The sequence below is a fragment of the Thunnus maccoyii genome, chromosome 20 (genome assembly GCF_910596095.1).
Source record: "Thunnus maccoyii chromosome 20, fThuMac1.1, whole genome shotgun sequence".
NCBI lineage: Eukaryota > Metazoa > Chordata > Actinopteri > Scombriformes > Scombridae > Thunnus > Thunnus maccoyii.
This window is the reverse complement of record NC_056552.1, coordinates 16,241,173-16,267,954: the sequence shown is the minus strand read 5'-3', so window position 1 is coordinate 16,267,954 and position 26,782 is coordinate 16,241,173. Positions and strand designations below refer to the sequence as shown.

Sequence of the window (26,782 nt, the reverse complement as noted above, 5' to 3'; positions counted from 1 at the left end):
TGTCTCACTGATGACTAAGGCAGTAAAGTAATGCATTAAAGGTACGTTATTGTTGTATGTCACTGACACCTGATGCTGCAGCATGTAAAGAGGAAACCAAGAAACAGATTAACTCTCCTCCTGATTTTAATGGTAATGCCAGCAAGAATATATGTGAAGTCAGCCCAAATTGAGATGCATTAAGCTGTTTTGATAGATAATTGAGTTCATTTTCCTTGAATAATGTTTGTTCTTCACTGACAGATGGGTGCCTTAAGGCAACTGTAGACCTACCAGTTGATCATAAATTACACATGAGTTCTGATGGGCCAGTGATTTCTCCAGGGTGGATCCAGAATCAACTATGCACCACTTCTTGATAGTGCTCCCACTTCTTTCTCGTCACACTAACCCTCCATTCTGCCTCTAAAATCATCACTGTGCAACTGCTATTGATCATATTTCCCAGAAGCATATTAATCTGTTTAATCCAGTTCGCTATGATTGGAAAACTGTAAACCATATAGGGATTTACAAACAAACACTTGAATAAACGTGCTTGTTCACCGATGTCCTTCCAATTCAACAGAGTTGCAATTTGTTCTCAGTGGAGGTACTTTACATAAAAAATGAAATATCTCACCTCTGTTGATCTCTATAATTTCTTCTTGGGCGAGAGGGCAGTCACCCCCTATGCCTCCAGACCCCATCACTCCACCTAGGACATTTCCCAAGATCCTTTGTGGTGATGCAGTAGCCATTGCCAAGGCATCTGGCTTGCAGTAGTTGGGGGACCCTGGTTGGGGCGCTCGGGGAATGTGTTTGTTCTTCTTTTTGGGCAGCTTTTGTTTGGCCATGGCCAGAGAGTAGTACATGCCGAAGTTGTTGACAATTACAGGTACTGGCATAGCAATGGTCAGCACACCAGCCAAGGCACACAGCGCACCCACCAGCATCCCTGACCATGTCTCCGGGTACATATCTCCATAGCCCAGTGTGGTCATGGTAACAACGGCCCACCAAAATCCAATGGGGATATTCTTGAAGTTGGTGTGGGCGCTGGCTGTTGGGTCATCTGGGTCTGCGCCGATTCTTTCAGCATAATAGATCATGGTGGCAAAGATGAGGACACCAAGAGCTAAGAATATGATGAGCAGGAGGAATTCGTTGGTGCTGGCACGAAGGGTGTGGCCAAGGACACGGAGACCGACAAAGTGGCGGGTCAGCTTGAAGATTCGGAGGATACGGACGAATCGGACAACACGGAGGAACCCCAGGACATCCTTGGCAGCTTTGGAGGACAGACCACTCAAGCCCACCTCCAGGTAGAAGGGCAGGATGGCGACAAAGTCGATGATGTTGAGGGAGCTTTTGAAGAATTCAAATTTGTCTGGGCAGAAGATGACTCGCAGAAGGACCTCAATGGTGAACCAAATGACGCACACACCCTCCACATACGTCAACCAGCTGTCAGTCACCACCTCGTATACAATCTCCTCACGGGTCGTGTTGCCCACCGTGACGTTCTCTGTCTTGTTGATGATGGTGTTGAAGGCCTCATGTGTCTCCATGCAGAAAGTGGAGATGGAGATGAGGATGAAGAATAGAGAGCCAAATGCCACATACTGGAGGAAAGGAAGAAACAAAAAATAGAGAGGAGAAAGCAGAAAAAGAAAGTAAAAGTCAATTGCAAGTTAGGAAAAATCATCCAGGCAAAGAGAGCATAGGAGAGCATTAAGAAAAACTACAGCATCTATGAAGTTTTAAGGGCCTCAGGCCAACAGCAAAGAATAACAGCCAGTGTATGTGACAGTTGTTTTGGGCTTCACATCCAAAAAGACGCACCCAGTCAGAAATGGATGAATTTTTCACCAAATTTTGTTTTGGATTTTGAATTTTCAAAAAACAAAAGATCTATTTTATAGTGAAACAGAGGACAATGGATGTTCCTTGTTATAATACCTTAGGAACAATTTGACCTGTTGTGACCAAAGACCAAGGACAATCAGACTCATCAGGCTTGACTAGATTATATCTGACAGTCATACATGATTGTGATGAACGATGAAACCCATAAAAAGACATCAGCTGTCAGTAACATTCCATACTATGTGCCTTCAGGAAATGATCACCTACGGTGATTAGAAGTCATGACGAACTGTTGTAAAAAAGGTCACGCTGTATTTTAGTGTAGTACTTATAATAAACTAAGAATTAATTCAAGATATATACAGCCTCAATTACCTGAGACTTAGAGATATTACTTAAAACCTAGCCTGCACCCAGGAGATGAGTAAGGACCGTGGACCTGAAACCAATTAGATCTCAGGTCCTGCCTTAGTTTTTTGGGTCCAGGCGGACCTCTTAAGACGTCTTATCTACAATGACAAATTAAGAAAGAAAGTGTATGAGAAAGAAAAATCAGAATGCAATATAATCCTGTAAAAAAGAAAAGGGAAAGGACAAAAACCTGATAGTACTAATTAACCTGCTGTCTATATGCTGTAGTGCAGTAAATGATCAAGGAATCGCATGTTGTATCGACCAGAATCCCACAACTCACTGTAACTTTTCCTTTTATTATTTAGAAAGCTTAAATGTATAAACAACACTTTTGCAATTTTCATATGCAGATTCCATGACAGAAGTTGAAACAGGAACGTCCTGCCCCTTCATCTGATTGCCAGTCTAAGTTGCAGATGTTTCAGGTAACATTACCCATCACTTCATCATCACATCATCTAGCCCACGTGAACTGACAGAGACTTGGAATTTTAAAAACAATATTGTTGTTGCCAGTGTGTTTACACTGACACATTGGCTACAGAAAACATTAGGAAATTCTTATTTAAATGTTTGGTTTGATCCATAAAATTAAGACTATATATGGGTTAACTGCACAAATTACCAAAGTTATCAAACAAACCATCTTACAAGCCACCTCTGGCAGGATATTTTGGAGTAATTTCTCACACAAATTATTAGTTGCCCTGCTTATAAGAACATTTATAATTTCCTGTCAAAAATATTAACTGTCTTGTCCTTAAAATGTACTTGAGGTTTACATGACAAGAGGTTGCAACTGCTACTGGGTCCAAAACAGGAAATTATGATTTTAAATTGACATGTTTCTATTGTCATTTTGGACATTGCCTCTACCCCCTTCCACCCCTTGCGAGTGTTGTATTGTTGCTCTTCCTTCTAGTGTCATCCTTTCTACGCTACAATGTCTTTCAGCTTCATGCGTGCTTGTTCACTTCATAACTTTGGCCACACTGTGAAAGCAAAACAAAATGAGCTAAGTTATAGCAGCGCCCCACCGCAGAGATCTCCACTGTTTTCTCAGTGAGTTTATTTTTCAGCTATGCTTACTTTTTCATGACTCACTGAGACCATTTTCTTAACATCGGCCATCTGTGTGATCTGCAAGCGTAGCGTCTATACTGTATGTGCCCAAGCTTATTATGATTGCCCAATTGTCACTGAATCAATTACAGTAGCGTGATAACACCAGTATGTGCGTGGCTATTGCTCAATCTTTCCCTGTTGCTGTCCATTCCTACCAGCCCTGCAGTGTATTTATAGATGCAGTATACTTTGTGCTTCAGCAAATAAATAATAAAACACAGACATGGCCTGAAGAGCAAAAGAGAAAGGTAATTCATACTTGAGTGGAGCCCATATATATAAGAAGCCTGAGTGCCCTCAGTGTATTGTGCGTGTCACCGTGTATTTTCGACATTATGCACTTATGTAATATCAAGAGCAACATACTTATAAGAGGAGGCCTTATAACCAAGCAAATGGGGGGAACTAGTTTCAGTTATTTTTATTGAAAACCTCTCGATTCTCTTTCCCAGTTCCTCTTTGAATTGAAAATTGGATGAGAGCCTACACAATTTTTTTCTAAATGCTTTCATGACGGAAACAGACTAAGCAGAAGACTGAAGACTTTGAGTCAGTGTATTTATTTAGGAAATTAGCTGACAAGCATTTAGCTAAAGAAGTGACCTTCCAGGAAAGTCAGCCATGAGGTATCAATCCGTGACCATTACATTAGTAGGTTATGCTAAGACATTCAAATCATATGTTTTTATTGAAGTATCTCTGCATCCCAAATAGTTTATATGATCAGATTTGTTCCAGGTTTTCTGATTTTCCATCTTCTGTCATCCTCCTCCCCCTCCATTCTCTCCAGCCTTTCTTCCTCTCCCCCTCTCCTCCTCCTCCTTTTCCCTTTTCTTCTTCCCCTTCTCTCTCCATCTCTTTCCTGTACCTCTTTTCTCCTCTGCTATGTTTCTTGCTAGTCGGTGTCTGACCTACTTTCTCAGATTGCTGCAGTGCTCTCCCCCTCTGTATCTGGAAAACACACACATATACTAAGGTTCTCAATCACACTCCTACCTCTACCCCCATACCAGCCCCCAATGTCCCAGGGAAGCAGGATAGCACCAGCGGGACCTGCTCAGGATGCTCTCTCATTGGCTGAGCACCAGAAAGCCTACACACGTACAAATCAGGGCAACGAGGAGAGTTTTGCCCTGAAGTGTTATGCTCTTATTTTTTATGTTACTGTCGCCATTATTCCTTACAATGACATTACTGATGTAAGTGATATAATAGCAGTTAGACTGAGGATATGAACAGCACTGATAGAAAGTAATTGAGCTGATATGTTTGAGAATGGTTAGAAATGTGAGATCTGTCCTCAGAGTAAAGGAGTGAGTGTTTTATGTGTGTGCAAACAAAGACACATACCTAAGTGTACAAACAGAAAATAGTGGCAAAACTACAGTAACATCATATTTTTCTCTGTAAGCTACACAGGTGGAGACACAGGAGGGGGCGGACATGTGGGAGGGCGACCAGACGATGTGGATCCATGCGTGGAGAAGCACAAAGGAAAAAGTTGAAGCAGTCCAGAAGAAAGGACAGAGCATGATAAAAAACAATGCTAGAAGGTGAGAACCGAACGCCAAAATGGTGAGTTACAACATCATTCAAACACTGACAGAGGAAACTATCCTGAGCTAGGATTTTCAAAGCTAAGCTGATGTGCCTCATCGTTCTGATGATCTCTACGTGATGTGACTGTGTCATGCAAAGAGGATTTTTGAAAAAACAAGGAAGAGGACAAAAAGCACGACAGAAAAGATAGAGAGTAAAGAAAAGAAAGAGAAGGACACTATCAGGAGACTGAAGGCTAATAGTAAATGACAGGCCTTAGACTGAAAAGGGACTTCTGTTAACCAGAGGGACAGAGGGAGTTCTGTGTGTCTCTTTCCTCTGTGTTAGGCCATAAAAATATCTTTATTTTAAAACTGGTTGAACCTTTATGTTCACAGCGCATCTAAATTAATAAATCTGACTAAAAGCTGCTGATGACACTTGGAGGTTACCATACAGAGGAGGTTTCAGGTGATGTAATGGACACTAAAACAGCCACAGTGGATGTCTTCATGTTAAGATATTCAACATAATCTGATTTTCATAAATATATCTTTACTTGAATCCGCTGCCAAAATCTACCACAAAAAACAACTTTGTTTAGGCTGAGCCGACACTTTAAGTACACCGTATATTGGATACTGTCAAAATAACATTTATGTTTAACTAAATGAAGCACAGCATACTAAGGCTCATTGTTCACCGAAAAATACTTTTCAAACAGAGCAGATCAGTTTACACTAAATCCCCACAGCATCCAAATGTTGTTTTGTTTCCTGCTGCAAGGAAATACTTGCAACCAAGACAGTTTCAAGTGAAGAGAAAAAAAAGGAAGAGAAATCAGCTGTCGTTGCTGTACAGTATATGCATCTTAAAATAAAAAAAATCTACAAACTAAATGGATCAATTATACAGTAGAATGTTTACCAGATTTTACTGCTATTGTGTATATTCTTCAATCTACCTTTAACACATTTTTAATATCTGAAACAATTTTTTTTTTAGGGGGGAGGGGGAGACAATAATGAGCCCTGAACTATTATTTTTACTCAGACATTACAGAACTAACACACACCTACACCAAAACAAATATTTTCAAAGCATTCTGTCTTTTCTTGTCTCGCTGGGCGCTGTATGAATTCAGCGAGAACACTAGAGATTTCGCCCTCTTTCTCTAAATTAAAACTTTGGCGTCGGGTGTTTTTTTGCTGGTGGGAAATCTTATACACTCAGGAAATAACACATCTGTATTTCAATCTCAAAATATGACACCAAAATACAAAACTTGTTCCGGTGAGAACACACTGAGTACAGAGTCACCGGTGACAGCTGAACCAATTCAACCAAACATAAATTCAGGTCTGAGGAGAGAGCACAAATGACTACTGGGTTGCACTTAAAGTTAACACGCAGTGCAGCTTTAACCTATTAGCAGTGCTGTAATTAATTAGTTAAAAGCTACAATACAATATTGCTGCATATGAAACAATGGTTAATTCAGTGGTTTCAGTAATTAAATGAAACAGTATTTCAAGATGGCGGAGCACAGTGGATTACACTGTAGATCTGAACATCAAATTAATATTGATCAATCCCTCACAGCAGCCAGTCCTTTTTAAATATGCAGCAACATGTCAAGCAGAGATCTGTTGCGTGTGTGTGTGTGTGTGTGTGTGTGTGTGTGTGTGAGGAGTCATAGTGAAGCGCTCCCACTGCTTGAGCATTTATAAAACGTACTCATCATCACAGGTGTGGATGACTCTGTGTGTATACTTTACGTGCCTGCGTGTGCACGTCTGTAAACATGTGTCGGCGTAAGTGACTGGCACAAGTGTGGACATGACTCACGATGCGAGAGAGAGAGAGAGAGAGAGAGAGAGAGAGAGACAAACAGCCTATGGGCACAGGAGGCGTGTGCGCACACTTGCTGATCACTGATAGTGAGTGGTAGCTACATGAGCACTGCACTGAGGTGATGGAGAGGGATGGGCAGAGAGACAGAGAGAGAGAGAAAGGAGGTAGAGGAAGATGATGATAAAAGGAGGAGTGGCAATCTGTCACTTCACACTTATTTATCTCCTGTGGCACTTTGTCTCTGTTCTCTCCCCTAAATCCCTCTCCTCTCTGCAACCTGAAGGTATGTATACGTCTTAACAGCCATGTTACCGCTCTCAATATACAATTCAGAGGCAAACTGTAATATATTTGTGCAGCCTAATGCGTTGAATTCCCTACAGTAAAGCTACCATGTGTGACACCTGCAGCCCAATGACCTTCAAGGCCCAATAGAGTCCCCCTCGCTCTCTAGACTCTGAAATTAGATTTGGAAAGATCATCAACATAAATTTAAAAGAGCGGGAGTCAGAGATGGAGAGAAAGGAAAGAGAAGCAAATAAGAAAAGAGCCTTTGAGAGAGAGAGAGAGAGAGAGAGGAACTGTGAAAGGAAGTTGATGATAGAGGAGCGTTGATTGTGTTTTTTCGGTGGATGAATGAATAAGAAAGAGTGAAAGGAATGGAGGGAGAGGAGATGAAAAGATGAGCGGAGGAGAGGAGACAATGACGTGAATCTAACCAACCCAGACGAGAGACAGATAGAGAGAGAGAGAGAGAGAGAGAGAGAGAGAGAGAGAGAGAGAGAGAGAGAGAGAGAGAGAGAAGGGGGCAACAGAGAGTAAGAGTGCAATAAAGAGATAGAGAACAAGAAAGGAGGAGGTGTTGGGAGAGCGTGAATGTAAGTGATATAACCAAGGAGAGATTGTCGGCGCTGATATTAGCCCTACAGGCATTTTTGCATGCACGGCGGTGCGCTGCGCTCTTCCTTAACGGGACCCTTGTGGCGCTGTGTTTACTGCGGCACTATCCAGAGGAGCTTTATCATTACAGTATTACCACAGCCCTGCCTGGCTCTCTGTCACCATGACAACCACTGCGTTAGCCTCTGCTTTCAGGCACCAAGGACAGGACTGAGCCAAATACTGCTCCTACAGCTGGCGTAAAAATGGCTGCATGTAGAGGAGCACAAGCCAAATTGTGAACATTCGGTCCGGCTGCTGATCGCTCGATGAAAGATTAACATTTGTCAGGTCAAAGGTGAGTGAGTGACCTTGACGGAGATTTCAAGACAAATAAAGGATTTTTGCTTCTTATTAACGGTGCTTTTGTTCCGTGTGCACTGATGATGATGTTTAATCGGCATTAGTACGACGAGCAGCGCCCAGTAAGTATGTGAAGTCTTTCCCAGAGGGCAAAGCAAATGGTCGACCACTGCTGCAGAGTCAGCAATGATAAGAAGACATTGAAGGATGATCTGAAATCTGCACATGAATGAGGCATGAAAAATGAACATTTAAACGATGTGAAATACAGAACGCTCTCCTGAAGGGCAACCCGAGCAATGGGGTTAGACTGGGATGGGGTGATTAATCTATTATCTTAGGTGAATGACTGTGGCCATCAGTCAGAGACTTACAAAGTAGCCACTTAGCGTGCAGTGTGAGTATAACCTTGGGTGGGTTACAGGAATAGCCTTCACTTGTACCATCATCATCATTGCTGTCATTGTGGCTGTTATATTCTGAGAAACACTGCAGAGTAATGATGGAGTTGAAGGTTCGGCTACTTTAAACTAAGATTGTAAAAAAAGAAACCTAAACCAGTCAAACACTCTTGAACAAGACAAAGAGAACAACTAAAATGTCAAAAGAGAGAGAGAGAGAGTTCCCTTTAGGGACATGGCGTGTGAAACGGACATGCAGGAAAACTGAGTGGAAAGGCAGAGAGAAGGATGAACACTGCGAGAGAGAGCAGTACAGAAAAGATGCTTTTCTTTTTTTTTTCCAGTGTTGTTTTTTTTTTATCTACGTGCTGAATTATGAATTACTTCGGTGGCTTTTAGCCGTTTACGACCCCCAACCTCAAGGCGTCCTCAAGTTGTGCTGGCATGGCCCATGAAATGTGTGTAAGAATCTTAACCACAATTACAGTATTCAAACGGTTATTTGCCACTTAAGTCCACTAAATACATTTAATTCCACATGGAGACAAACTGACTGCTCTTCAATTTAGAGCTGCAGTCAACTAGTAACTTCATTAATCTAATTAATCATTCAGTCAACTGTTAAAATACTGAGAGTTCTGGTGGTGAAGGGTTTTAAGATGCTCCTGCTGACATAACTAACCGCGAAATCCACGTTACGAGTCCGGCCGGAGACCCTTGTTACACATCATCCAACTGTTTCCTGTCACATCTCTACTTTTTCTATTAAATTAAAGGAATAGTTTGACATTTTTGGAAAATACACTTACTCACTTTCTTGAGGACAGTTAGATGACGTGATTGATAGCACTCTTATGTTCGTACAGTAAACATGAAGCTCATCTCCAGCAGCTGGTTAGCTTAGACTGACTTAGACCCCCACGAAAACCACAACATGTCACTATTACACTTCTAGTTTTGTACAGACAAATAGTATAACATGTTAATTGGTGAGCTGATAAATGTCAAATTATTACTTTAAGGTAAAAATGCCAGAAAAATGTATTTAAAAAACAATTTAGGGGGCTGTTATGAGCAAATAGTTGGTATTTATACTTGATGATTTGAATATCAAACAGACAATCAATTAATGCAGTGATGATTTCAGTTACATTCTTAGATAAGAAAAAATGAGACACTGGTTTCAGTGTGGTGGCTCTGCCATTGCAGAATAGTCTAGATTTCAAGGTGCACTGATCCAGTGGCCCCTCAGCTCATTTAAAAGAGAAGATCCATGACAGCTGATAATAACAGACTGATAATAGGCAGAAAACAATAGCAGGGGCAATATCAGATTCTTATGACCCTCTCCTCCTCCTCTTTCTGTCCATGAGGACCTGCAACCATGTCACACCTCAAGGGAAATGCAATCAACATGAGTGGAGGACGTTAGTGCGGCCCTAGAGTCCTGTCTGGCTCGAGCCAGGACAGGCAGTTAGACTAAGCCCCTGCTAGGGGTCACCCAGGACCCAACTCGCGGACACTGCGGGCCACTGCGGGATAATGGAGGGCATGACAGGTGAGGCGTGGAAAAGAGTGGGATTGTTAGAAATAGATGTGGGATGAGCAGAGAGGTTGCATATGTTGCATGATTGCAGATGTGCGAAACACACACGCCACATGCTAAACGATTCATCAAACACCTGAGAGCAGGAGGAGACGAAGGAGGGGTGGGGAGCGACGGAGGTTGCACTGAACTTAGAGATATAATTAGCTTCAGCTCTGGGTAATCCTTGCATATATTTTTGAGAGCTAGAAACACTGAATCTGTGAGGTCAGTGCTCTTGGAAATCATCAAATTTCAATCCAAACAGACTTCTGTTTCAGAGATTCCCAGAATGACTCAACTCCTTGACACGCTACAGTTGAATCAGTAAGCTCTCCTACACACACACACACACACACACACACACACACACACACATACATACACACACATGCAGACACACACAGCTCTCCAGTCAACACGTCACAGTGTCGTATCTGCTCTGCAGCGCTCAGGTCCCCCCCCCCCCCCCCCACCCCATTTCGTTCCCACTGCAGTCCTGTCAAACATTTCTGAAGACAAACAAATACTGTGTGGAGGTAAGTGAGCTGTACATGTGTCCTTTCCCTCTCATCTGTTTTGTATTCGGTCCAGATTACTGCAGCATACGATGTGCGTTTGTCCTTGCCGATGCAGCCCCCCTCTCTCTCAGCCGATCCTCCCTTTTTCCTCCCTTCCTTACCCCCTTTCTCCACCCATCCTCTACCGTCCTGCTTGTATTGTCAGAGACAGATAAAGCAAGTTTGGCAGAGCTGTCCCTGTTCTATTAGCTATGATGACTGACTGCTTTTATGCCTCCTCCTCCTCCTCCTCCTCCTTTTTTCTAACCCCCCTTCCCCCTCCTTTCTCCCTCTGTGCTTCAGTAACTATCCGTAATCTACCTCATAGCTCCATGATAAAAGAGAAAATGAAACGTTATGGGACATGCACGAAGGATTTTTTGGGTAAACGAGAACACTCCAACTGTCAAACCTTTTGATGCCAATCTGCTCACAGAGTTAAACAAATAAATGTGAAGTTATGAAGCGGCTGAAGGTCCTGATCTCAACAGACCTCCACAGGACGTTCTGACACATTTCTGTTCAATTCAAATCCACTCCCCAAATCAAGACTGTTCAGACACACTTCTCTAGATCACATTTCCATTTAAAATGGTCATTCACTGGTGCACGCACTCTGCCTCCACTCCGCTGCCACTTGGACAGGAGGGACAATCACAAGGAAGCAGATGGTCACGCAGGAATTGTCCCAGTGACGCCCTCCAATGTCATTTTCCAAAGGAATGAGCAGGGATTCAGTTTGACTGTTTAAGTGCCACAGGGTAACGACATATGGTCGCCCAGTCATTGACATTCACATAAACTGTTAACCAGATGTGTTCACCACAATACAGTAACTATCACCAGGTTGGTTTTGCTTAAGTCAGCATCAGTTTTGATAATCAATTAATCACTTAACTTATTCTTTAAGCAAAAGTGCCAAAACTTCATTGGTTTCATCTTCTCAAGAGTAAATATCTTCTGGTTTTCTGTCTGAATTGAATCTCTTTGGGTTTTAGCCTGTTTGTCAGACTAAACTAGATATTTATTTAAGCTCCGGAAAATTCAGAGTATTCGTCAGACAAAGCAATGAATTTGATCACATCCCCTTGGGCTTTAAAATATTGGTATGGGAATTGTTCAACAATATTTTGACATTTACAGGCCAAATGAGAAAATAATCGTCAAATTTATCGATCATCAAAATAATCGTTAGTTGCAGCCCTACTAAAGATTGGGTTGGAAAAACTGAGTCTTTGCTTTTCAAATATTACATATTACTAAAGAAACTACAAAATGCTCAGACACTATATATCATAAAACATAAATTCATTGTATGACTGTAACATCATTAGTGCTGAAACAATTACTCATTTAAACAATTTATTGTTTGACAGAAAATAAACTAAAAAATGTGATAATTGATTAGTCATTTATCAAGCAAAAATGTAAACATTTGCTTGTTCTCAAATGTGAGAATTTGTTGTTTTACTCTATTTGACATGTCTTTGGGTTTTGGATTCTTGGTCCAGCAAAATATTTGAAGACGCCACCTTGGGTAATAGGAACTTGTGATGGGCATTTGACCTTATTTTCTAACAGTTTACAGAGTAAACAATTACTAAATCAAAAAAAGAATTACCTGATTAATCAGTAATGAAAATATTTGTTATTTGCAGCCATGTCATCTGTCACCTAATTAACATTCAGCTAGTTGGTTTATGCCATTGTTAAACGTGTGTTTGGGAAGTACGTATGTGTGAAAGTGCTCTGTGAGGTTACATGTGAAGGCGTGTCAGATGAAGTGATTTATCTGTGTGATGTAAGTGTGAACATTCAGCAGGATGGTTTATGGGCAGCTACACTTACAGAGTACAGGCCAATGTGTAAAGGTGAATGTACTGAGAATGATTTATGTTCACTCAGGTGTTTGAGAGGGTCAAATGTAAAGGTGTTTTCACACTTGCACTTTTTAGTCCGGTTAAATAGATCTCTGGTTCGTTTTCCTCCTTGGTGTGGACTAAAACAACCACGCCGAGACCCTTCAGAGGTGGTGGTCTCGGTCCAGTCCCAAACAATCTCTGAAGCAGTTTGTTTGTGGTGGGAACGTGATCCGACTTTGATCAGACCCGACTACTAGGTGTATTCCGCAAGTTTGTGTGACAAGGCTCCCATAGCCAGGTGAGCTTTGCATAGTGGGATGCGGATGAGCAAATTTAACAGTTGCGAACAATTAGCCGGAGAATGAATCAAGGTCAGACCTGGACTAGCACAACGTAGTGCGTTGTATTTGACCAGTGAACCACCTTCAGGACCTTCTTCCTGTGTTTACGTTCTCATGTTGCTGGTGGTGCTGCATTTTAGCTCGCTTGGATTTTTCTCTGTGTGAAAAGAAACCGAACCAAGGGGAAAATGCACCAAGTTCCCCAATTCTTCAACTGATCCGGACCAGAGCAAACAAACTATAGGTGTGAAACGCCCTAAGATGCATGTTGCAATGGAAGTGAGTAAATGTGTTTCTACACAAACGCTTTCCTTAGTTACAGTATGTGTCCTAGATATTGCTTATGGATAACTGACTGTCATGATGCAGTGGAGTGACTTTTGATTCAGCCCCCAAGTAAAACTATTTTTCTCTGTCAGTATGTTCACACTATGTTCGTGTTTGTTTACATACTCATGTGCTTATGCGTGTGGCGGTTTGTGTGACTACTGTACATGATACATTGCTGTGATTTGACAATATTTGCCCCATCTACAGAATTCAGACTCCCACTGCTGTAATCAGTTGTGGCAACATGTGTGCTCTCCATCACGCCACTGTCCTGAATCATTTCAACAGCAAAGCATAAGAGCAAAATGTACAGGGTTTACCACAACATCCAACTAAGTGACTGACTGTACAGTGGTGCGGAGCGCTGATTCAGCACTTAACCAGCATGGCTAAATGGATCAACGCACAGGAAGAGGAGGAAGTTGGCTGAGATGACGTAAAGACAAAAAGAAGGTATTTGAAGTATTGGGAAAGCAATTTTTGCAACATAATCAGAACATACTTCTGTCTGAAATGTAATATGATACTTAAAGCAATAGTTTGACATTTTGTGAAATATGCTTATTCGCTTTCTTGCCAAGAGTTAGATTAATACTGCGGTGATGTCTGTATGGTAACTGTGAAGCAACAACCGGTTAGCTTAGCTTAGCATAAAGACTGGAAACAGGATAACCTGACTCTGTCCAAAGGTAACAAATTCAACTACCAGCACTTCTAAAGCTCCCAAATTAAAATTAAAATAAAATTTCTTGTGTCTCCAGGCAACCAGGAGATACCAGGAAGTTACCAGTCTCAGCTATGAATTAGTCCGGTACACAATCCCTGTAAAACAGCAAATTGTCATTTTTACACTAAGGTTCTGGTTTCAGAGACAGACATAAAAGTGGTATCAATCTTCTCACCTACCTTTCAGCAAGAAAGTGAATAGGCAATTTCCCAAAACTATTTACTGTAACAATAATACTGGTGAATGACAAATCTGAACACAGGGACAGCTTCTCAAGTTCTACTCTTTTTTTTTCTCTTGGTCCACGACAGACTTGAACTAAACCACAACAGGAGGCCATAACCATTCAGAAGACCAACTTACAGCAACAAAGTGACGGGTTATATCAAAATATTCAGAATATAAAAATCAGAAGTCCAAAGAAGTCCAAACCAAACGATTTTTTTTGTGTTTATCCCTTTAAAGTGCTTCTCGCTTAGTCAACACAAAGATAATGTCTCTGCCCTTGTTAGGAGACATGAAGCATCTACCAGGTAAAATATCCCCAACAGACAGTGCTCAAGTTACAAGGCAGCAAATAGAGGGACAGTGACTTTTGAGGATACAAACAACATGAGAAGGCCTGCGGTACAAAACCTTGTCAGGGAAAATTGAAACAGAACATGATATATTTACCAATCACAGGCACAGGAGAGGCAAGTTGACTAATTATCACGCCCCTGCCAGCAGCCACTGCTTAAGGAAAACAGTTTACCTTAATGAACTTGGTGAGCACTTAAGAATATCCATCCTCCATCCTTTTTTCTCCGCAAAGACGGGTTTGGTGCTTAAGCTGTTTTGAGACTCTTGTTTTCTAAGTATTGCTTATGTGCTGAATGGTCAAACAAGTACAGAGTCTCACTCCCTCACCAGTAAGGGAGGAATAGATTTGCGACGAGAGAATGAAATTAAGGCCTCCTTCCCTCTCTTTGCTATTTTCAGATGCAGCCCACAGGGAGAGCAACGAGAATGGAAGTAGGAAATAAGCCTTTGAGCGGGGTCCGGGTTTCAATGGAAACAACTTGGAAGCATGAATACCAAACCCCACTGCGGAAAGTAGAAGTTTAATTCTGCGCACTTAAAACCTTTTGGTTCACAAAAGAGCTCCATTAAAGTAACGAAGCATCAGCTCAATTTTACATCAACGCTGACACTGGGACACTGGTGAGGGAAGCCAAAGCTTTGAGGATGTTTGCACAATCTTTTCTTGCACCCCTTTTAGGATAATAAAAATAGTGCTGGCTTTTATGTTAATTTTTCCTGGAGTGTGATGGGGATGCACAACAAATAACAGAGCAATAAGGCGAAGGGAAGTCCAGGGTTTGATATGATTGGCTGAGACCTGCACGTACATACACAGTCACCTTCACCACAATCCTCATAAAGCTTCTGCCAGAGTTGAGGGGTATTGTACAGAGAACTACACGGCTCGGGGACGGGACAAAACTGGTGCAAAAAATATCTCACAAGACTATGCTGAATTAGAGGTGACCTAGTATATACAGTAGTAAAAATGAGTGTCTGATACGGTTAAAATCAAAAGAGGACACCAATGTTCAAAGTGGCTAGTTGGACAATCTAAAACCTTACTTTTGTCTTTCCAAACCTACAAAGAACTCAGCGACTCAGTCTCAAGGTGTTCTCCCTTAAAAATGTGATGCAATGAACCCATCAAAAATGGTAATGTCACCCAAACCTTGCCCTAGGTGAACTTCTTTTTAACCCAACACCATATCTATATATACACTGACGCCTATCAATGCATCTTTTTTTTTCTTCCTATTTTCTGTCTAGCACAGTGATTTTCTACCCAGAGACAACCTGTTCTGAGGCCGTCCGGTGCGACGGCAGGTCAAATTTGTGTTTATGACAGCACTGTGCGCTCCAGCACGGAACACAGTGGAAAAGAACAGCAAACAATGAACCACAAGATATGACCTTCAGGGAAAGGGGTGGGGTGGGGGGGGGTTCGGGGACAGTCGAGCGGGACACGGTACAGGCACACAAAGTCCGATTTGGAAAAGGGGCAAAGGGGCATCTTGTACATGCTGAGCTACAAATGGTGCTTTGTCAGGAGATTGCTGACAAAGACTACTGTGCCCTTCTGGTGCAAAACTGGAAGTGACCAAAAACGCAGCTAAACCGGTGGGATAGTGGGACTAGATTATAGGACGGCATCCAGATAATCAGCAATAGAATTAATACTGATGAAAAAAGGTTACTTAATAGAAAATTCTGCATCTTATACTTCTATTCATTTCTATCTCTTCTCCAGAATTATGTGTAATTTTAAGCATTTGCAGAACTTATTCTGAGAGAAAGAAAATATGATCTCTATCTTAGTTTCGCACTATATATTGAACCTGCTGAGTGATGAGTGATTCCATCAAATTAGATTACCTCTGGTTCAATAGTAGAATACTGACAAAACAATAACCACGGTTCATTGATATTGGTGAATCCTTAGTTATTCAATTAGGATCATTGTCACTCAGGCAGATTAGAGTTTAACAGCCAATCAGAACAGTAGAAAAAAACATACACAAAGGGGATAAAATGGGCCAAACGTAATACAAAAGTCTTCTTAGCTGCACTGAAAGATCTATGTCAACCAGGCACAGATCAATAAAGAAATCAGATGCAAATCATATTGTATAACACCTCATCAAACAGAAACATATACATCCATAAATTCTGTCAGTGGGTTAACAGTTGTGTTACTGTCCGACAGAGTAGAACCAGCCTGGGTCCCTGAAAGCATTCTTGGATTTTAAGAGGCGATAGAGAAAGAGAGAATGGCTTTAAAAAAACAGACAAAAAGAGAAGATAATCAATAAAATATCAATCAATGGGCAGGCAGGAGGGCCGGGGTAGGAAGATTGGATGGCTCAAAGCCTTCACAGATAATTGAAGATGCTAAGACAAGGGTCCCCACCCCCATCATGCAATGTCTTTTTCTCTGTGGTTGTCACCTCCTCCCTGTTTATCTCGATACCCCTCTTCCTCGTTTTCCTCCTTCTCCCTCTCAGGCTCCCCTTCAGTCCCTTTTCCCTCTATTTCTCTCCACTATCTCACCCCTTCTCCATTTCCCTCGCTCTGCCTATCCCTCTCAATCCCACCCCCTCCACCTCTTTTCCTTTTTCTCCAGTGCCCCCCCTCCTCTCTCTCTCTCTCTCTCTCTCTCTCTCTCTCTCTCTCTCTCCCTCTCTCTCTCTCTCTCCCGTGTCTACTGCAGCAGAAAAGCCAGCACAGACACCAGCATGTGTGTGTTTGTACATGCGTGCGCTACTACGGTACATCCGTGAGCGAGAGCCTCACACGATCATGACCGAAGGAGGTGAAATTGGAAAAAAAAAAGAAAAAAAAAAAAGACCCCTGCGTGCATGTCGAACGCTCTGATCAAAACATTGATTGCTGATGTGTTACATCACAGCCATGCAAACAAAACCCCTTAAATCATTAGAGTAATGTCTCTCCTCCTGTCTCCCTTTATTTCCTCCCGTCTCCCTCTTCCTCCCTCTGTCTCCTTCTCATCTGTCTCATTGTATTTCCACATCAGCGTCTCAGGTTTTTTTTTTTTCCTGTCCTAGTCTCTCTCCATCTCTCTGTCTTTCCCTTCCACATATAATTTGCATCTCTCAGGACCGATAGACCAAAAGGTTCTGCCATGTTGGACAGGATACTTTTCGAAAGAGCGAGGGAGGGGGAAAAAAAAAAAAGAGTGATCTGGGTCACATCGCTGTTTGACGTATAGCGGTGGCATATTAGACCTACAGAGAGAAATGGGGCTGCATTTACCCACAAATAAATCTGGCGTTGTGCGGGCACCGAGATGAATCCCACCTGCTACCTGCTCTGTACTCTGCATAACCCCAACGTGGCGTAACAAGCACAGCTATCTCCCAACATTACACTGAATGAATGTTAGTTATTGTATGATTCATGAGATCTTGGCCGCTCTAACAAGTGGATGTGGTGTTAAAACTGTACATTACATAATATACAGCATTCGAGCAGCCAGGCAGCAGGTACAGTAGCTTGTATCCAAGGTATGTGCAAAACACTGCAAATGCTGTCTCCTCTTGGTGTAAGACAATTCAGAATTCAGCAGCAAATCCTCGTACACATAGTTTCTTGTCATAGCTGATTTGATCATCCAAACCCTGAAGCTGTCTCCCTCTCATGCAACTTTTGGACTGCAAAGAACTACTCCATAATCAGCTGTTTGGTTGCATAAGGTAAGGGTAAGGGGTAGAGAGCGGTGGGATAGTGATAAATCAATCTGACTGGGATGAGAGTGACTTCCTGCCTGATCCCAAGTCCACTGAGAGCACAGAGACGTATCAGGTGGCCTGATCCAGACTATCTGTCCGTCACAGCCCAACACTTTCCTCTTCCATTGAAGGGAACTGAATCCAGATATGTGGATCTATACCAGAAGAGGAAGTGTGTGTGTGTGTGTGTGTGTGTGTGTGTGCAGCTATTGTCTTCTATCTTCTATCTGTGATTGTAATACAGGATGTATTGCTGAGTGTGCAGTGCTTCATGCTTTAGAGTTTAGCTATTTTCAGTGTGATGGCATGAATGCCTGGCCACTGCAGGTGTCTGCTGACTGTCTGGTTTTGCATGTGCACCTACAGTATGCATGCATTCACACACGCTCATATGAGGAAAAAATAGTGCTAACAAAAGCACGGACCGGGTGCAAGACAGTGATGATCAAACTACATCACTGGATACAGAAAAACAACACAAATCAAAGCAGCAGTGATCAAGCAGCTGGATTTGTCTGTAACTGGAGGGTCTGAGAGAAAAAAGAACCACAAATCCTGCTCTGTAACTGTTTTCATTTACCACAGATCAAAAAACACAGTCAGGGGTACTTGTTACTCATGCACCTGTATGATCAAATACCATCACACGTTTGCTTTTAAGAGGCAAATCATTAACTATTTACATGAAAACAATAAAGGGCATCCAAACATAGGAGCAAGTTGTGCGTAACAGCAATAAAGCCCGTGCGTAAAAGCCATGTAGCATTCAACTGGGACAGGAGAGCTGACAAAAAAACAACCATGCAGAGTGTAGCGGTACCAAGGGCAAATGTGAGGGAAAGACATGCACTTTCACACGACGACTGGATGTCGTGTGAGCCTCATCGCTGCAGTGCTACAATAAATAAGACTAACATGAAATACGGCGCATTGATGTGCATCGTAAACGGACAAATATGACCTAATGAAGGCGTTTGGATGCAGGAGGCGCAGCGGATGCTGCGTTCACAGGCAGATATGTATTAAACCTGCTCAAGTTTCAGAATATGGCGATAGGAATTATGATAGCAATAAAAAAAATCTATTCAGTGGGAATCCAGCTCGCCTGAGATGTCTCATATATCAGGTAGCTATCAGACATGGAAGTGATGTGTTTGACAAAAACGTTGGTTGTTATATCAACTTGTACTCATCTACCAGTAGATATAGCTGCCATACCATTTTCCATTTGCCCTATGCTATCAGCATTAATTATTCAATATGAGTAAGTCTATATACTGCCTTTTAATACGAGCTATAGGCTACTGTCAGGGATGACATACCAACAGTAAGGGGCTTGCAGGTGATTATGGAGGTCTGGTTTATCTGCAGTTAAAATGTGGACAAAACATTTTAAAACAAAGTTTTTCAAACTTATCATGACTCCAGTAGTGGTCTGAGACATCATGAGGCAGAATATGCAACAGTACAGAAACAAGTTGGTCCCTCCAGGAGAGACATGGGTAACTCACCCGGGCATATTTGGAGGAATACGGGTCTTCAAACAGTGCCCATATTTTAGGCTGCCAGGTTTTCCACCAGCCCGCTCTCCTCGCGTCCTCCTGCATGCACAGTCTTTTCAAGTCCCCGTCCGCACCGCCCAGCGCTGGGTCGTCGTCCGGCGCGTCCGGTTCGGGAGTCTCGAAGCTGTCCAGCGCCTCCTCCGCATCCCGATGCTGCCGGTAATTCATCCAGCAACACGCCTCCACGTCCGTCTCATCGATGCCCCAGAACGCCAGCTCCTCTTCAAACAGGGGACCGCACACATCGTTGGGACAGTGCAACTTCCCGGTACGATAATAGTTGAGGATGAAGGAAAACACTGACGGGTGGCGGTCGAAGAAGAACTCGTCTAATTTGGGGTCGTAGTCGAAGTTGCTGAACGCGTCCGGCTCGGTGAGCCACGATAAGCGGGTACCGGGCAACGTTTTTAGGGTGCTCCGGTAGGTCTCATGCCGCACCCCCCCGCAGTTTATCACGATTTTCTCGCTTTCCGACGGACAAGTCATGTCTGCACTGTAACATGCTTTGTTGGACGACTTGTTCCCACCCTTGCGCCCTTTGAAAGAGGATACACACACCGAACTGAGCATAGAGGACCGGGGGGGAGGGAGAGGATGAGAGAAACCGAAGGGAGGAGGAGGGAGGAGTCTGAGGAGTCTGCGGGGAGAGAAAAAGGGCAGAAATTTTAGCAGAAGGGAGAAATAGATGTGGATTATCAACATTGCAATACAAATTAAGATTTTACACGCTAATTGCAAGCTGTATGTGCAACTATTCACTTGATAATCAGCTGATGGGAGGACACAAAATGACCTTGTGCAGGTGCAGGTGCAGTGAGTGACAAGGGGTACAAGGCTGAGATGAGAAGGGCAGGATGGCAGAAGTTGTTTTTTGGGAGGTTATTTTAAACACAGCATCCTGGTGCCTCTCACTTATGAGTGCAACATATGAAAACAGGTGGCTTTGAGCGCATTCATGAGTCAGCATCCTCACAGGCTTGATTGTTGACACCACAGTGATGATGAAGAAGATTTGAGATAGCTCATTTCCCCCAGCCTTAAGGTACAGTGATGTGATTGGGGTCCCAGCACTGTTACCATCCGTGTCCCTTATCCCCTCTGCTGATCTATTATTCTAACCATCATTATATGCTCTCCTTCAGCCAACAATCTCTAAATTGATCCGGTTGATACTCGAGTCAGTGTTCATTCAAATCCTCTCCCTAATTAGGCCACTGTGAGACTTGAGCATGCAAACTCCCCCCTCCTCCCCACCTGCAACAACCCTGCTCTTTTTCTTGCCTGCATGGGCACACAAGAGTGTGTGTGTGTGTGTGTGTGAGAGAGAGAGAGAGAGAGAGAGAGAGAGAGAGAGAGAGAGGAGGAGGGGGAGGAGAGAAGAACTGAAATGAGGAGGGGAAAAAAGGGAGAAAAGAGGAAAACTGGGGATCCATCTTCCTGCTTCTTTTCTCCTTCCTTGAGAATGCCGCTCTGACGTAAGGTGGCGCAGCACCGTGTATGTGTGTGTGTGTTAATTGCCTCCCGAGAGTGCAGTGTCCGTACTAATGTTAGATCTCCTCAATCAGTCTATGTGCGTGCTACACACACTGCTGCAGCCCCCTCCAACAGCCTGAAATTCATGCGATGCACAATTATGTCAATGCTCTCTGCCACTTTCCCCATTGCAACGTGTGTGAGTGTAAAGACATGTAGTGATAGAAAAGAGGAAGAGAGGGAGGTGGAGAGTGTGTGTGTGTGTGTGTGTGTGTGTGTGTGTGTGTGTGAGAGAGAGAGGATAGAGAGAGAGGTAGGTTGGGGGGGGAGGAGGAGAAGGAGGAGGAGGCCATAAATCAGATTTTTAATGGAAGGATGGAGAAGGACAGAACAAATGGCAATCAGGAAAACAAGCCAGGCTCAAACAAAGAGAGAGAAAAAAGAGGGGGGGAGGGAGAGGGGGGGGGGGGAGTGTGTGATGGAGAAAAAGGGGGACAGAAAGTGAATGCAGCACACTCACTGGAGGCAGTTACAGTGAACAGCTAGTGTAATATTGTCTCTTCCCTAGTAATGGAAGAGAGGGGGGTTGAAGAGAGTGTTGGGGGGAGAGGAGGAGAAGGGAAAGGCATCGAAAAAGGAGAACGCGCTATAAAAGTGAATGAATTCTGCTGCAGTAAAAAAAAAAAAAAAAAAAAAAAAAAAAGCCAGAGTTATTTGCTCTCTCTCCTTCTCCCGGAGAGGTCAGAGCTTTCGCCCGAGAGCTGCATCGCCATTCGGGGGGCTCGAGATGCTTCAGAGAGACGGCAAAAAGCCTATACATGCACCGTATCTATATGTTGTTAACCTTTTTCTCCATTCAAAGAAATGCACCACTCTCCTCCCCCCCTCCTCCCCCCCCTCCTCCTCCTCCTCCTCCTCCTCCTCCTCTCCTGTGCACTCTCACTGGCTCACTTCCCCCTCTCCCACCTACTCTCTCTCTCTCTCTCTCCCTCACTTTCTACTCCCTCGCTCGCTCTCATATTCCGCATAAAGGAATCACATTTCATTGAAGGAGGAGAATCAAGGCTTCACTTCTTCCTCCTCTTCCTCCTCTCACAACATGGGTCTTGTTCCTGTCCAGTGCACCCTCTCCTTTCTTCTTTACCTCTGCTCTTTCTCCTCTCACCTCACTGCATTTTTTCAGTCTTTTTCTTCCAATTTCTCCTTCTCTTGCTTCCCTCCTACCATTCTTCACCCTTCTCCAAAGTAAGCTCCTTTCACTTTGGGTCAACTCTCTCCTCTTTTCCCCCCTCACACACTTTTGCTTTCTGTCATGTAGGACACAGCAGTCTCTCTCTGTTTTTGCTTGTGTGTGTTTTCTGTCGTTTTTGATCATTTCACTGCACTTTTTTAGCTGAAGGAAACAACTTTTTGTTCTCGGAAAAGTTTGGTGTGTCTTTTCTCTCTTCAGATCTTAAGTTTCTTTCTCTTTTCAGATTTCATTTGGACTTTTTTTTTTATATGAAAATTGTCTCTTTTTTTTTTTCATTTTTGAAAATCATGGAAAAAGACTAACAACACTCAGGTAAGATCTACCACCAAGGCTCTTGCATGGGTATACAGTCAGAGTTTGGAAACAACTAAAGCAAATAAAAAATATTTAATACGAAAACTAACATGGACATATCTTATGTGCACAGATCAGAAAAATCAAGTAAGTTAAGTTGTAAATGCCTTAAATGTCTTTTTTCTCTACTATTGCAAGTCTTTGCAGTGTTTGCTGCAGGACCATCAAATCTGCTTGCTTGACAAAAAAAATTCTGCACTCTTGAGTTTCAGAGTTGTACTGCATCATTCTGCTGAAGTAGTTTAGTCTGCATCTTTGCAACCGAAAGAAAAGTTCACTCAAGACTAATATAATTTAATAAGAAACAAATAACTTAACTATTTGGACACAAGGTCAGGCAGGGAAAGTGTAGAGATCTGTATCCAGAGTCAGCTTTGTTGCCCTGTGGGGCTTTCCAGCAGGGACTGCTGTGTTGTGGGATGGATTATATTTCAGCACCATGGACAGTTTCTCCCTTTCCTGCAGGATGGAGCCTCACTCCGACAGGATCCTGAACTTTTTAAAAGCAGCTTTTTCATCTCACGGTGAAACTTTTATCACTTTTTTTTTTTTTTGTAACTGACTTACTGCCTTCTACTTCATAGGCAGTTGTACCTTACTGGTGAACTGCTGAATATTTTATACATGGACAGCCACAAGTCTGTAACTGTGGTTAAATGCCTTTTGTTCCCTCTGAGACGTGTGTGGTGTACTTATTGATTTTATAAATTTACTTAAGTAGTCCTATACAGTCATGCATTAAAAAATAATTTGGAGTTTCACTGGGACGTGGTGCAGCTGGGTTCTTCCCTACGTTTACTTACAGTTAACTGTTTAATTTTAAAATTTGATGTTAATTTTCACTTGATTGAAAGTAAATTACTAATCTTAATAGATTCAAGACATGTGAGTTGAATGCTTTCTAGATGCATTTCAGGAGAATGTCTTCAGTTTGAGGGTTTTAGCTTAAAACAGGGGAAGTAAGCACATCTCTTTAAGAGCCAGCCTCAGCACTTTGATCACCGACAGCAGTGCAATCGCTAGGAAAAAAAAGCACCAGAGAGCAGGCGGTGGGGGGGGGGGGGGGGGGGGGGGGACAGGTACAGAGGGAGGGGATTGAAGCTACAGAAGGTGAGTGTCGGGTGTAAAATGGAGGAAAGAAGTCGAGATCCAGTGGAGGTGAAAAGGAAAGCAGAGAGTTTGTACACATCAGGAAAAGGCTAAAACTGATAAGTGTGGGGAGGTGGGGGGTAGAGATGAGGAACAATCCCCCCTCCACCTCTCTCTTTCTCTCTCCTGCAGCATTTCCTGCCTCGGCCACCATGTCCTGCGCCACCCTGCTACTACTTCCTCACCACTGCACACACACAAGGGGAGAGAAAGCAAGAGGGAGGGAGGGAGACACACACACACACACACACACTCACCTGGCTGAAACAAACAGGCTAAGAAAACCATTTTGAGGGCAAAACGAAGCTTAATCGTAATGAACCTCTAGGCAGAGGAGATGGTTTCTGCAGAGGATGGGGCTGAGAGAGAGAACGTGCACAAGGCTCGTGCACCAAAGGCTGCACTGACGCTAATATATATTAGCAGAAACACTGCAGCAAGAGGGGGAGGGAGCACAGGATTATGGGATGCATTGACTGTGAGGTACCAGCAGCAGTAACCAGGGGGAGGAGAGGAGAGCACACACGAGAGAGAAAGAGAGAGAGAGAGAGAGAGAGAGAAGGCAGGGAGGAAATTGGAGGAGTGCTGACTATGCGGAACAGACCCGGCAGTTGGCAGAAAAAGCAAAAACCTTTACCAATCGCAGAGGGGGAGAGAAGGGGAGATATGGAGGGAGTGAGATGTGATGGAGAAGGAGGGGTGTTGCTGAGAGAAGGAGAGAAACGGGCAGGAAGAGTAGGGAAGGTGATGCGAAGTGAGATGAGAATGAACAATGTTGGGGGAAATGGGGGGAAAAAAAAGGTGGGGGAGGAGAGAAAGACAGAAAAAGCTAGCAGTGGTTCAGGATGGCACCTGAGTGGTTGTGAAGAGGTAGAAGAGAAGAAGGGGGGTTGGGGGGGTTAGTGATGGTCTGCAATACTAATAAGAGAGTGATTAAGAGAGAGGAGGAGAGGAACAAGTGTAGGGATGTAATGCAGATATACAGCTGAGCTGAATGGTAAATGTACCACTGGGGAGAAGGAGGGCTTTGCAGGCAAGTGTGTAATGTATGTTTGTAGGCTATATGTGTGTGTGTGTGTGTGTGTGTGTGTGTGTGTGTGAGAGAGAGAGAGAGAGAGAGAGAGAGAGAGAGAAAGAGAGAGAGAGATAGCACGAATTACGTATGTGTTTCTGGTGCGCAGCCATTTTTTTTTACCACCCGCTACCTCATCAAAGGATGTAACCACAAGGCTTCACGCTGTTCCATCCATATCAAACCCCCCCCTCTTTTTCCTCCTTCTCCTCATTCCTCTTTCCCTCATCTCTACCTCATCTCCCTCTCCTCTTCCCTCTCCTCTCTCTCTCTCAACATACTCCACAGTGTTGAGGAGACCCCAACAGGAGAAAGCGAAGCACTGCAGCAACGATGAAACCACTGCGGTCACCTCCCCTTTTAGTGCGGTGTCACACCAACACATTGTCCTCTCCCCACTCTGGTTGTCATTGCACCTCCGATTTTGCCAGGAGAGAAGCCAGATAAGGGGTGCATGTGTATGTGTGTGTGAGGATAGTTGTGAGGGGTAGGGGGTGTACGAATTGAACAAATAAGAATGAGAATGCTTGTAATTGAATGAATGGATGGAGAGAAGGAGTGGGGGAGGGTGGGGGGGGGGGGGGGGGGGAGACGACTAGGTGCAGAGAAAAACAGAGAAGAGGGCCACACAGCTCCAAGCTCTGACACAGCTAATGTACACAGAGAAGGAAAAAAAACAAGACATTTCTCATCATAACAAAGCTTACCAGTGGCCAATTTCCAGAACATGAATGAAATGGCCAATCAATTAAGCAAGCAAAAAAAAAAAGGCCAATCTACCAGAGGCAGCAAAGGCTCCTCCACTCGGCAACACCAGCATGGAGATCTCCAGGGGCTGACCAATCCACACATACTGCAGCACCAACATCCCCCTTGGGGGTCTTGAGCATTATGCATATTGGTCAATCACCACCCAGAAGCTCCTGCTTTCTTTCTATGATCCCCTTCAGCCACCTCAGGAAAAAAAAAACAGGTTTTCTCCTTTTAGCTGGCTGAGGATGATTAATACATAAGGCCATTTTCAGGAATAGACCAGCAGAAATGAAGCCTGTAATAGAGCTCTGAAAACTCAGTCAGTGTCCATGACTAAAATCCTTCATGCCCACAAGAGAACAAATGCTCAGATTGTTTGGATATATATGCCCGCTGGGTGAGACTTCACCAGTGACAGAAGGACATGGGGTGAAGGGAGGGATGGAAGATGAAGCCCTTTTTTGTGTGTAGGACAATCAAGGAGCCAGGATTGGTCTGGGAGAGGGGAGAAAAAGCCTCAAACAGCGTTCAGTGCGGGAAAAAAGAGCCAAGGGATACTGTGTCATGTCGGGAAGGAACTCTATTTTTGGCCCTGGATAAATCTGAGCTAATATCCCTCAGCCAGGCTACTATTCAACTCTAAAATCTGGTTCTTGGAGAATTTGCATCAAGAGCAAATAGCTTTAACCCGGCACACATCCCGAGTCTCTCTTAGGTCATTTAAACCTGTCTGCTCCTAATTAATGATGCCCTCCCCTGCATGATTAGGACCATTATGATCCAGCGGTGCAGTGATGTGCTACACGGGGGCCAGACAGATGAACGGGAGGAGGGAAGAAGTATTACTCAACAGATTCCTGACCTGTGAACTAGCCGCCAATTAAGACATAGAGGAGGGGGTAGAGAAGTCACAGATTATACTCTCAGCAGCCGGGGGGGGGGGGGGGGGGGGGGGGGGGGGGGGGGGGGGATTGGGATTTTAATGTGTGATGTTGGAGGTACAGAGTGAGAACGAAAGAGGGAGAT

At 43.5% G+C, this 26,782-nt stretch overlaps 1 protein-coding gene and 1 long non-coding RNA gene across 8 annotated transcripts in view; one reads left to right on the top strand and one right to left on the bottom strand.

Annotated features, from left to right (window-relative positions):
- The window catches only part of LOC121886624, a 30,604-nt gene extending 25,645 nt beyond the window's left edge, over positions 1-4,959 (top strand). The window contains exons 3-4 of the long non-coding RNA XR_006092790.1: positions 2,613-2,687; positions 4,799-4,959. This is a non-coding gene — a long non-coding RNA (uncharacterized LOC121886624). The remainder of the gene's footprint in view (positions 1-2,612; positions 2,688-4,798) is intronic.
- LOC121886620 (potassium voltage-gated channel subfamily C member 1-like) overlaps positions 1-26,782 on the bottom strand; it is a 52,079-nt gene that overhangs the window by 23,133 nt on the left and 2,164 nt on the right. For 6 of the 7 annotated variants that reach the window (XM_042396757.1, XM_042396760.1, XM_042396762.1 and 3 more), the window contains exons 2-3: positions 19,653-20,340; positions 623-1,604 (exon numbers count right to left, since the gene is read on the bottom strand). In XM_042396757.1, coding sequence (XP_042252691.1) covers positions 623-1,604; positions 19,653-20,273 — 1,603 coding nt within the window. In that variant the 5' untranslated portion in view covers positions 20,274-20,340. Of the gene's footprint in view, positions 1-622; positions 1,605-19,652; positions 20,372-26,782 lie in introns of those variants that run through there. The other variant, XM_042396755.1, reaches the window with a different exon arrangement.